Source organism: Oncorhynchus nerka, linkage group LG9a, assembly GCF_034236695.1.
Source record: "Oncorhynchus nerka isolate Pitt River linkage group LG9a, Oner_Uvic_2.0, whole genome shotgun sequence".
NCBI lineage: Eukaryota > Metazoa > Chordata > Actinopteri > Salmoniformes > Salmonidae > Oncorhynchus > Oncorhynchus nerka.
The window spans coordinates 47,328,349-47,340,899 of record NC_088404.1 but is presented as its reverse complement, the minus strand read 5'-3'; the positions used below and the strand labels follow the sequence as shown (position 1 = coordinate 47,340,899).

Here is a 12,551-nt window from a genome sequence, read left to right as displayed (position 1 = left end):
CTGTCTCCCTATGTTGATCTGTTTTTCTGTTACTCTCTCTGTCTCCCTATGTTGATCTGTTTTTCTGTTACTCTCTCTGTCTCTCTTTGCCTCTCACTGCCTCGCTGTCTCTCTCTGTCTCAATCTCTCCATCCCTCTCTCTCAATGTCTCTATCTGACTCTCTCTCTCATTCTGTTTATCTGACCAGCCCACCCTACCCCCCTCACATCTGTCAGCCTAGCTTAAAGGGATCATCTGCAATTCAAACAATAACAAAGTGACACCCTGCCAGTGTTTTGGTAAAAAGCTGAGGGATGAGTCTGTAGAAATGTAACCACTCTCAAATTCATAGACTATGGCTATGGATGCAACGACTGACCATCCAGGATATCAAAATGACATATATTTTTTACCATGTTTTGAGGCTGTACAGTGTTTGTTGACAATGACATTGTTTATAAACAACGGAGTAAAACAGGCTCATGTGTTGGGTTCTAATGGGGTATGACAGTTGAACTAAGCTCATGAAGCATTTATAAGTTATATTCTTGGACTAGGGCATAGTGGAGTAGGGCAGTACTGGAGCACATAGCTGCTGCTGCTGGTGGGGGTCGTGCGGTCATTGAGTGTGTCAGTCATGTCTGTGGAGACTAACCATAAAGGGTGAGCTGTGATCAGGGACCCTGTGTGACAGGTGTCTGTTTACACAATGTCTCTAGTCAGCCATAGTCAGTCAGCCAGCCAGCCAGTCAGTCAGTCAGTCAGTCAGCACCAGCATTGGTAGTGTCAACTGCTACCAACTGTAACACCAACTCTGTTCATTGTTTATGATCTACATTGGCACAGCAGTGTCTAACCTCGGTACTGTATTTCTTCCCTACCTGGCACTGTGGATGTCATGGGAAGGCCCGTGCTGTGATGACATATTAATGAGAGAATTGAATGTCCTGAAACAAGGTGTCCTCTAAATGAAGACCTCTGGGAGCAGGAGGACTATGTTAGTTAATGAGGCCAGCTCTATTTCTCCTGGGTTAACCAACACTGTTCGTAATGCCCGCTGCAGTGCCTACTCTGACCTGCAGCTATTATATACCCACAGTATGCGTCAATGAAACGCAATGCATTTCAGTGTTGACTTAGATCTACAGCCATACACTATGATTCAACGAAATGCTATGTATTTCTCTTATTGGTATATCTGCGACATGGGAATACATTGAGAGGTGTGGGGCTGGAATTCTCTTTGAAGGTGCATGTACTGTTAGACACCATTGACCAGAGCCCAAAATAGACGTGAGTACTGCATGGAGTCTGTTAAGGTTAGACTTCGCCTCAATAGGGTCAAGCCCTGGCTTCAGATGGAGTAGCTCGTCCTCCTCCCCCGTGACTGAGGGTAAATTCTACCCAAAACTATTAGGTCTTTATCACCCCTCCAGCCCCTCCCCTCATCCAGCCCAGAGTCATGCGTTCTGCCCCCCCCCTCTCCCCCATAACAGTGGGTATGAGGGATCAGGTTGCTGTCTCTAAAATTAGGAGTCCATTGAGGGACCAGACCTGACCAGGCTGTGTTGTGTCACTAGATATGTGTTGCAGAGCTGAAGGCTCCTCCTACTTGTATGGGTCACGTATGCCCCATACACCATTGTGCCAAATTCATTGTACATCGATTGTGAAAACTGACTGTGTATAGAGCCTGTGATTAGCATGCAGAACAGAGTGTGTTCCATCATTGTCGTCAGGGCTACACTTCATTAGGAACGCTTGTTAGTGTTCAGACCCTCCATTAACTAACCCGCTTTCTCACTCTCCCCTCCTGTCTCTCTAGTCTGATGAGTAATCCCCCCCCTGGTCCTGTCCTCCATTGTGGTCGACATGGCGAGCCACTACCGGCCGCCGTCCCCCCTGGAGGATTCGGTGCTGGGCAGCCCGGTGTGTGGGGACTTCCTTGGGGGCATGGAGGAGCTGCAGGACATCCCCCAGTCCATCGACGGTGACGCCCTCAGCTCCTTGGACGTCCCTGAGTACCAGTCCCAGTCGAGTAACGGCTCTGAAGGATCCACCGTTCTAGGTAAGATAGATATACACTCACCGGACAGTTTATTAGGTACACCCATCCAGTACCGGGTCAGAAACCCCCCTTTGCCGCCAGAACATCTTGAATTATTCGGGGCATTCTACAAGTTGTCAGAAACGTTCCACAGGGATGTTGGTCCATGCTGACAATACGCGGTTGCTGCAGATTGGACGGCGGTACATTCATGTTGCAAGCAGCCCGTTCTAGCTCATCCCAAACATGCTCTATTTTTCTACGCCTCAATTGTCCAGTGTTGGTGATCGCGCACCTACTGGAGCCGCTTCTTCTTGTTTTAGGTGTGGAACCCGGTGTGGTCGTCTGCTGCAATAGCCCATCTGTGACAAGGATCCATGAGTTGTGCGTTCCGTGATGCCGTTCTCTACTGCGCTGTACACCACTGTACCACCTGTTAGCTTGCACGATTCTTGCCATTCTTCTTCGACCTCTCTCGTCAACGAGCTGTTTTCGCCCACGGGACTGCCGCTGACTGGGTGTTTTTTTGTCTTCTTCACGCGTTCTTGGTAAACCGTAGACATTGGCGTGTGTGAAAAGCTCAGGAGGGCGGCCGTTCCTGAGATAATGGATCCGGCACCAACAAATCATACAACGTTCAATCGTCATTTTTCCCATTCTAACGTTCAATCGAATGCCTCGATGCCTGTCCGCCTGCTTGCTTTATATACAAAGCCACGGCCACATGACTCACTGTCTGTAGGAGCAGTACATTTTTGGGAAGGGGGTGGTTTACCTAATAAACTGGCCTGTTGAGCGTATACTGTATTAGTCCACACAAGATGGACATTTGTTTTCATCCAACCCCCCAAATATACACACAACGCACATGAGGTTGGAGCACCCAATGAACAGTTTAGGGGGTTCATTTCCTTGCTCAAGGGAACATCGGTGGTTGCCAGCTCACTCCCCGACAGACCCACCTCCCCATCAGCACTGGGATTTGATTGGAACTGGCAACCCTCTGGTTGCTGGCCCGTTTCTCTAACCTCGAGGCTGCCGCTGGATGTGTATCTACAGCAATGTGAGGTAGTGGTAGTGTGATGTGTTTGGTTTATTGGTTACTACTGTCTCACACATGTTATGACGTATTCCCCTTTGACTTACCTTCTCTTATCGAAAAATAGATCATTCAAGTGCCTTATAGTTTCCCTAGTGGGCCTGTCCAATATTTTCGAAGAGTTTCTCACCCAATTGTATTTCTTGTTAGTTTTCCTTAAAGTAAGAATGAGTAGCCTACGCTGTAGTAATCCTTTCGTAAGCCAGCTCTACGTTGTTATCGTTTGACCATATATTACCCGATCATTCAGGACCCCTCCTCACATAGCTAATCTGTAATTCACCCTGACTCACAGGGTTAAGAGAGGACACTCTGCTTGTTTAACCTCTGACCTTACCTCAAGGCAACAGAGCTGCTTTTGGCAGAGGGGTTATCTGTTCTGTGAATGTCTGTCTGACCTACATATTCACACCCTGAGGCCACTCTCCTCTTCCCCACACTTCCACAGAAGAATTCGAAATCCTCACACATTCCTCAACTCACAAGATGAGTCTCACCTGGTACCCTATTCTATATAGTGTACTACTTTTGACCAGGGCCCTAGTCTATAGGGAGTAGGATGCCATTTTGGACTCGGACACACATTCCCCCACAGCAAATTAGTCAGTGTTAAATAAACACTGACAGTGTTAAATTTAACTAAGGGCCAGTGTCTATACGAATCCACACTTTTGAGTGTTAAATTAACACTGTGCTTAGTATTGACACTGCTACACTTTGTCAATGTTAGGGAATGAAAACGTTCAGTGTTATGCAATAACACCTCATGTAGTATTTTTTTACCATTAAACCAATAGGGCAGTATCTCTTGACAAAGTCTCACAGTGTTGGGTTAAAGACATTACAATAATATTTACAAGTCAATCAATGAAATGTATTTATAAAGTCCTTTTTACATCAGCAGTTGTCACAAAGTGTCTTTACATGAACCCAGCCTAAAACGCAAGAGAGCATTCAGAGGTCGAGACAGCAGGTGCGGTAGAGAGAAAGACAGAGAGAGGGACAAGGTACCACGACTAGTGAATTCATTCATTTCCAGTCCTGTGGACTTCGCCTAGTGAGTTCCTACTCTAAATTTATGACAACACATTACACATATCATAAGGCCTTACTTTGACGGCCAGGTTTTACCCTAATCAGTGGTGTTAGGAACCTCCTGGTTTACAAGTCATATTATGCTGGCTTGCAAAGTGATGTCTAATTCCTACTGGAATCCAGCCAGAGTTAGGACAGCCAACAGTTTGAATTTGTATTCACCCACAACTTGCATTCAGAATAACTGTCAAGGTTAGAAACATCGATAATGGAAACTACCTAAACCATTCAAAATAGACCAACCATTTCAGTAACGATTGCAATACATCTAACTAACTGATTGGATTAGTTTAGAAGAAAATGATGTTATTTATCTTTGTGTAGCATAAGATCAAACAATCAATGTACATACAAAAACACACACATTAAAAACAATCCCAAAAATATCCAGCTGCAGCAGAGCATGCTGGGAAATATGATAATGATGGACGGGGTTTTGATTTTATTCTCCACAGAGTACACAATCAGACTCTCACACTCAACACTGGTTATTAACACCAACACTGGGGGTTCTTTTACACCAATGAGTGTTAAATTCACTCTTAGAAAGTTAATTGAACTCCTGAATCAACACTAGAAATGTTACACTGAAAAATCAACACTTGGTAACACTGGTCAATTTGCTGTGCCGTAAATAATATTTTTGTAAACATTGTGTTGTTTTGTGTCTAATAGAAACCACTGGGATGTGTTAACAAATATGTTACTACGTATTAGTTATTTTGCAAATAGAATTGAAACAGTGACTGGAACGTAAACATAGAGGCAAAGAGGGGTTGGTGTATTGGGAATAGGGGATAGGGACTAAGAGGGGGAAGAGGAATGGAGGAGGGGGCTTCATGGAAAATAACAATGATGATATCATGGAGAAGTAATGGAGAGAGTGTTGGAGAAGTACTGGTTGTTTATGGTGGTTTATGGAGTGAAGAAGGCGGGAGAGAGTGGGGGAAGAAGAAGCAGACACTGAGTATCTGTGACGTGATATTCTCTTCCCGGTTACAGTGTAGACTGTAGAGTATTGTGTGTGTGTGTCACGTGCAGTTAGTCCAATATTTATCCCTGATTTGGCTTCTCTCACCCACCTCATGTGGGATGACTTAGTGCTGCTCTATTTTGCACCATCCCTGGAACGCTGTGTGGTTGGTGTGTTCTGTATTCAGGTAACAAGAAAGATACCGTGTGTGTATCAAGGGTCAATATTTGACTCATCCCCTGAATATAGAAGTGTTGCTCTGTCTGACTGTGTATTACTGTCTCTAACGTATTTATAGAGATGTCATGGAACACATATTACATGTGGTCTTCCTCTGTGTTGGGCCAAAGGCATGAGACACCAGTGACTTTCCACTGGTACCAAATATTCTGCCAGCTAGGGCAAAGAGGCTTCACAGGCTAGACACTAATAGGAATATCAATGTATCCAGGTTTATTGGTTCATTGGTTATAAGTGTCTGTGTGTGTCTGTTAACTGGGCATGACTTTATTCATGTGCGTGTGTGTGTATGTACGTGTGTGTTCTCCAGATGCTCTGACCCCAGCATCCAGCCCGTCGTCAGGGGGGTATGGAGCGGCTGCAGGGCTGGAGGAGTTCTCCTCCACCTCTCTCAACCTGGAGTGTCGGGTGTGTGCCGACCGCGCCTCCGGATACCACTACGGAGTTCACGCCTGTGAGGGCTGCAAGGTGAGTGACCAGCCATCACACACACACACACACACACACACACACACACACACACACACACGCAGAGCATGCACATACACAGAAATAAATATATGCCTACCTAAACACACACCTGGTCAGAGTGCACTCCAACACATACAGTGGGCAAAAAAGTATTTAGTCAGCCACCAATTGTGCAAGTTCTCCCACTTAAAAAGATGAGAGAGGCCTGTAATTTTCATCATAGGTACACTTCAACTATGACAGACAAAATGAGAAAAAGAATGCTGAGTTGCATCCAAAGAACACCATACCTACTGTGAAGCATGGGGGTGGAAACATCATGCTTTGGGGCTGTTTTTCTGCAAAGGGACCAGGACGACTGATCCGTGTAAAGGAAAGAATGAATGGGGCCATGTATCGTGATATTTTGAGTGAAAACCTCCTTCCATCAGTAAGGGCCTTGAAGATGAAACGTGGCTGGGTCTTTCAGCATGACAATGATCCCAAACACACCGCCCGGGCAATGAAGGAGTGGCTTCGTAAGAAGCATTTCAAGGTCCTGTAGTGGCCAAGCCAGTCTCCAGATCTCAACCCCATAGAAAATCTTTGGAGGGAGTTGAAAGTCCGTGTTGCCCAGCAACAGTCCCAAAACATCACTGCTCTAGAGGAGATCTGCATGAAGGAATGGGCCAAAATACCAGCAACAGTGTGTGAAAACCTTGTGAAGACTTACAGAAAACGTTTGACCTCTGTCATTGCCAACAAAGGGTATATAACAAAGTATTGAGATAAACTTTTGTTATTGACCAAATCCTTATTTTCCACCATAATTTGCAAATAAATTCATTAAAAATCCTACAATGTGATTTTCTGGATTTTCTTTTCTCATTTTGTCTGTCAGAGTTGAAGTGTACCTATGATGAAAATTACAGGCCTCTCTCATCTTTTTAAGTGGGAGAACTTGCACAATTGGTGGCTGACTAAATACTTTTTTGCCCCACTGCATTGTACAACAAGGACACTGGTGTGGATGGTCTCTTGGTTAATTATTTCTGGGCCTGTTGAAGAGCAACCCAAGGCTTATGTGTTTTGTCACAAGTCACTGGAGGACAGAGGAGATCTCAATCTGCCCCCGAAAGGCCACCATATCACTCTGTAAGATAATGTCGTTTTGGTGTTATTATGACGCACATACCACTAAGTAAGCATATCCCAGTCTTTAGAAAGGAGGTGTTGCTGACCCCATGACCTTTAACATTGTTACTGTATTACTTCTGAGCCTTTTCCCTTCCCGAAAATTAATCAACCCCAACAATAATCTCCATTAATTATAATCCACGTAATAATTCACATTTCCTTTTGGTGCAGGATTATTTTCCTACTGTAGCAAACTGTCTCAAATGAAGAACCTACGTCTGTAATTGGAAGATGAAGTGTAAACTCTAACATAGCCTATTCCAAACACATGGTTAAACAAAGGTTAGCCATGTATTGGCAAAAAGCCAAGAATGTCAAGAAAGCTTACAAGCAGCCAGAGGCACTTGCCGCGACTGGTACTGCTAGTGCTTTTTCAAAGCCAATGTCAGCTACTGGGTGTAATTAACTCCAATTAGTGTAATTTGGTCAATATTAGGAGTTGAGAAATAAAGATTGCATTATTCCAAATATTTTCACAGAACCCCCTGCAGTACCCCCGAGACCTCAGGTTGAATATCCATGCCCTAAGGAGAAGAGTCAATTCTCACCCTGCTATGAAAGTCAGGCAAAGATAATGGGTTTTCATCCGCTACATCCGTCTTTCACGCCAAATTTATGGGTGATGCCTTCTTGGATCCCTGGCCAGCCCATCTATCCCTGTGCCAGGGCTGTCTGAGTATGGATCTCACATGGCGAAGTTGGCGGTGCTCTCAGTCACTCCTTCCCCTCATGTCAACACACTGTTACACTGAGTTCCACAGTGTATCCTACCCTGCCCTGGCTGGACCTGGCTCAGGGTTAGAGTGGACATTGCCTGAACTGGTCAAGCATAGCTGTCCCAGATTGGAACTCCAGCTATGTGTGCTACGTGGTCCATGGAGCGGGCCTGGCCAAGGTACGGGGCCGTAAACCAGAGGTCGCAGTTGCTCTTACAGTGAACTCTGTGAACCTTCCTCTTGGCCAATCAGATGGGCAGCACGGAGTGGGCCGGTGTTTCTCCCGGAGACATGGAGAAGCACTGAAGGGCATAGCTAGATACACAGACACACAGTACATAGCACACATACAATACATACACACACAGGTATTTGGAACCTATGAGTACATTCGGATTGATAAGACTGTACGTTCGGATCCTAGATGCTGATAGGCTAAAACAGCATTCCAGCTTTCCCCTCTCTGATGTCACATACCTACGTGTGCCCTGCTCCTCAGCTGTCTGGTCATCTGAGAGGGACGGGAGGGGAGAGGAGGGGACTGACCCCTGGATAGGACGACGTACAAAGACACGAGACAGGTCATGAGGCCGTTGTGTCTGACAGGCATTCTGCCCTGGCCTCATGTGATCCTCGAGGGGTGGGTGTGTGTGTGTGTGTCCTTGCAAGTGTTAGTGCATGCCATGTGCAGAGACACATTAAGGAGATCTTTCACAAGAATTGGGAAATGAATGACTTGGAATGGGGGTGGCTAAATATGTTCTTCTTAAGCAATTCCCTGTCCATTTCAATAACCCCCCTGCCCCAACCCCAGTCCAAGCCCTTAACCACTCAGCACAGGACATCTACTGCTGCCCATAGCCAGACACGGTTGTTTCTCAGGGTTGTGTAATATAAGTGAAATCCCATTTAGACCTGATAAGCATATATGTCCAGGCTGATAGTGTCATGCTCCAGTCATTTGGGTCCATTCTCAGTATTTCCTTTTTTTAACGGTGAAAGTGGCTGTTGGGTGATTGGAGGTTTGCTAGTGTCATGTTCTAGGTCGGGACACTGCCTTCACTTCGCTGATAGATAACTGAGCTTGAGAAAGTCTTCGATGACGGAACGCAAATGAATAAAGTTAGCAGTTGAGAGATATCAAGATATCTGGTATGAACTGACAATCGTCTTCTTTTATCAAGTCACCGTAGTGTGTGGTTGAGTTGGCCTGCTGAGTCGAGGCTGAGTTTCTTTCACGAGTGCAGTCTACTGGGTCTCGACCTGAACATTTATCTCTCTTTCTTTCTGTGCCTGCAGGGTTTCTTTCGGCGGACCATCCGCCTGAAGCTGGAATATGACAAGTGTGAGCGTCGCTGTAAGATACAGAAGAAGAACCGGAACAAGTGCCAATACTGCCGCTTTCAGAAGTGCCTGTCTGTGGGCATGTCTCACAATGGTGAGGATTTATTTTCTTTAAAAAAAAATGCTTTCTTTAACCTTTATTTAACTAGGCAAGTCAGTTAAGAACAAATTCTTATTTACAACGACGGACTACACCAGCCAAACCCGGACAATGCTGGGCCAGTTGTGCGCCGCCCTATGGGACTCCCAATCCCGGCTGGTTGTGATACAGGCCGGAACACAGACATAGCCAGATCCCTGAGTACTACTTTCTGCATACAGCACAACCTGCCAACAGCAACCAGAGAGGAACACACACACCCATACGCATTGGCAGGTAGACATATGCACACATACATGTACGCCATTCAAAACCACACTCTTGAGGAACTGGGAGTTGCAATTTAACACCACATTAACACAGAAGGTTGCTTTTCAAGACTAATGAGAGTAGGTAATCACTTGAAAGACTGCTGTGAATCATACAATTTTCATTTAAAAAAACAAACAATTATTCAACATTTGCACCATTTCATATTTCGCTTTATCCAGACAAAAACAATACAATTGATGCATGAGTCTCTCTGCCTCTGTGTGGTAGTCTCTATGCAGACTCTTTGGTGTTTCCTTGTGAAGGTCAGTAAAACTATAAGGTGGGGTTGTAATTGCGTTGGCTGAACCCTCCTCACCCTTTAGCTGTGGATGTGTGAACAGAGAAACATACAGTGTGAGTCTCAGCCTGGGCCTGCCGGTCATGTGACCAGGGCTGATAGAGAGCTTTAAAGGGTAGTGTCTTTCAATGGGATACGTTCCTAGTGCAACATTACTGCCTACACACACAGTGTAAAACAAATCGTACAACAGATTTCACTGTACAGAAAAAAATCACAGACATGCATCCTCATACATACCGTACAGACAGACTAACTACAAGCACTATAAACATAAGGAGCTTTACTTTATAGAGAGTTAATCTACAAACAAAAACCTTGATCCAGGACAATTAGTTCAAATTCTTTGACCCTATTGGATGGATGTTGTTTACCTGTGTGTTTTATGTCAACATAAAACATGGCATTGTGAACCTTAGCTAAGATCGATGTCCTGCAGTTTACAATGGACTGCAATAGAATTTCGAGGTTGTGTGTTGTGTGTAGGGATGTGAAGAGGGGCTTGCAAGATCACTGTAGCAGTCGGTCAGAGTTGACAGACAGATGGACTGAAGGACAGACACACACATACAGATGTAGGATCTTAATATTGTCACTCTTTTGTTCCTGAGAATTGTCCTGCACACCAGGAAATGCAAATTTTTTGTGTATTTGGGTTTTAAAAAGGCTTCTAAAGTTTGCGATTCCACTTTGAAATTGCAGACTTAATTTTCCAGTAAAAAATGGACACACACTCATTTCAGGGTTTTTCTTTATTTTGACTATTTTCTATATTTCTGTATTGTAGAATAATAGTGAAGACATAAACTATGAAATAACGCATACGGAATCATGTAGTAACCATTTTTTTTTTAAACAAATCAAAATATTTGAGATTCTTCAAAGTAGCCACCCTTTTCCTTGATATCAGCTTTGCACACTCTTGGCTTTCTCTCAACCAGCTTCATGAGGTAGTCACCTGGAATGCATTTCAATCAACAGGCGTGCCTTGTTAAAAGTTCATTTGTGGAATTTCTTTCCTTCTTATTGCGTTTGAGCCAATCAGTTGTGATAAGGTAGGGGTGGTATACAGAATATGGCCTTATTTGGTAAAAGACCAAGTCCATATTATGGCAAAAACAGGTCAAGTAAGCAACAGAAACGACAGTCCATCATTACTTTAAGACATGAAGGTCAGTCAATCAGAAAAATTAAGAACATTGTTTCTTTGTTTCTTCAAGTGCAGCCGCAAAAACCATCAAGCGCTACGATGAATCTGGCTCTCATGAGGACTGCCACAGGAAGACCCAGAGTTAACTCTGCTGCAGAGGATGAGTTCATTAGAGTTACCAGCCTCAGAAATGGCAGCCCAAATAAATGCTTCAGAGTTCAAGTAACAGACACATCAGGGTTAACATCAACTGTTCAGAGCAGACTGTGTGAATCAGGCCTTCATGGTTGAATTGCTGCAAGAAACCACTACTAAAGGACACCAATAAAAATGATTGATTCGCTTGGGCCATGAAACACGAGCAATGGACATTAGACCAGTTAAAATCTGTCCATGGTCTGATGAGTCCAAATTTGAGATTTTTGGTACCAACCCCTGTGTCTTTGTGAGACACCGAGTGTGGTTCCCACCGTGAAGCATGGAGGAGGAGGTGTGATGGTGTGGAGGTTTTTTGCTGGTCACACTGTCTGTGATTTTACTTACAATTGAAGGCACACTTAACCAGCATGGCTACTACAGCATTATGCAGTGATTTGCCATCCAATCTGGTTTGCGCTTTGTGGGACTATGACACAACACACTTTCAAGCTGTGTAAGGGCTATTTGACTAAGAAGGAGAGTGATGGAGTGCTGTTTCAGATGTCCTGGCCTCCACAATCACCCAACCTCAACCCAATTGAGATGGTTTGGGATGAGTCGGACCGCAGAGTGAAGGAAAAGCAGCCAACAAGTGCTCAGCATATGTGGGAACTCCTTCAAGACTGTTGGAAAAGCATTCCAGGTGAAGCTGGTTGAGAGAATGCCAAGAGTGTGCAAAGATGTCTTGGCAAAGGGTGGCTCCTTTGAAGAATCTAAAATATAATATTTCCAGCTGCTGCAGGGTTATTTTTCTGCTATAACAAACTGGTTCAAATTAAGATCCTACATCTGTAGACCTGGGGACTAGTGTCAGTGAACTCATGGACACACTTCAGGTTATGAAACCACTGAATTGAACACTATCATGCTGCAGAGCAATCTAATATGTGGACTGATGCTCAACATTAGTATTTATTTCACATCTGGGATGTGTCCAAGACGAGTTTCTCCTTGTGGAAACACTGTTGTGTTTCCCAAATGTAACCGTATACAGGGGAAAGGACATGGGAGAGGGTGAAGGAACCTGATACACTGAGGAGGACTACAGCAGGACTACAGCCCTCCCTCCTCTTTAAGCCTTGCAACAACATAGGTTGGGTTGTTTTTGTGCTCTGCTGTAGAGGGTCAGAGACTCATCCTCTCACCCTCAGCTTAGCCTGATGTTCTTATCCTGGGTATCCTGATCCCTACTCAGAGCATCTCTCACTTCCTCTTTCGCTAATGAATCTTTCAAATACATTCAGCGTTTGCTTTAGCCTGCCAGGAGAGCCAGGTGGTTGGCTCTACACCTGTGAAATCGTGATTTGTCCAAATAAACATTGATGAAAAATCCAAGCTCCGGAATTACTGGT

The 12,551-nt window shown here is 44.6% G+C and overlaps 1 protein-coding gene across 3 annotated transcripts in view; it reads left to right on the top strand.

Annotated features, from left to right (window-relative positions):
- pparab (peroxisome proliferator-activated receptor alpha b) overlaps positions 1-12,551 on the top strand; it is a 59,713-nt gene that overhangs the window by 35,634 nt on the left and 11,528 nt on the right. For all 3 annotated transcript variants that reach the window (XM_065022650.1, XM_029668386.2, XM_029668385.2), the window contains exons 2-4: positions 1,806-2,048; positions 5,745-5,902; positions 9,097-9,235. In XM_065022650.1, coding sequence (XP_064878722.1) covers positions 1,853-2,048; positions 5,745-5,902; positions 9,097-9,235 — 493 coding nt within the window. In that variant the 5' untranslated portion in view covers positions 1,806-1,852. The remainder of the gene's footprint in view (positions 1-1,805; positions 2,049-5,744; positions 5,903-9,096; positions 9,236-12,551) is intronic.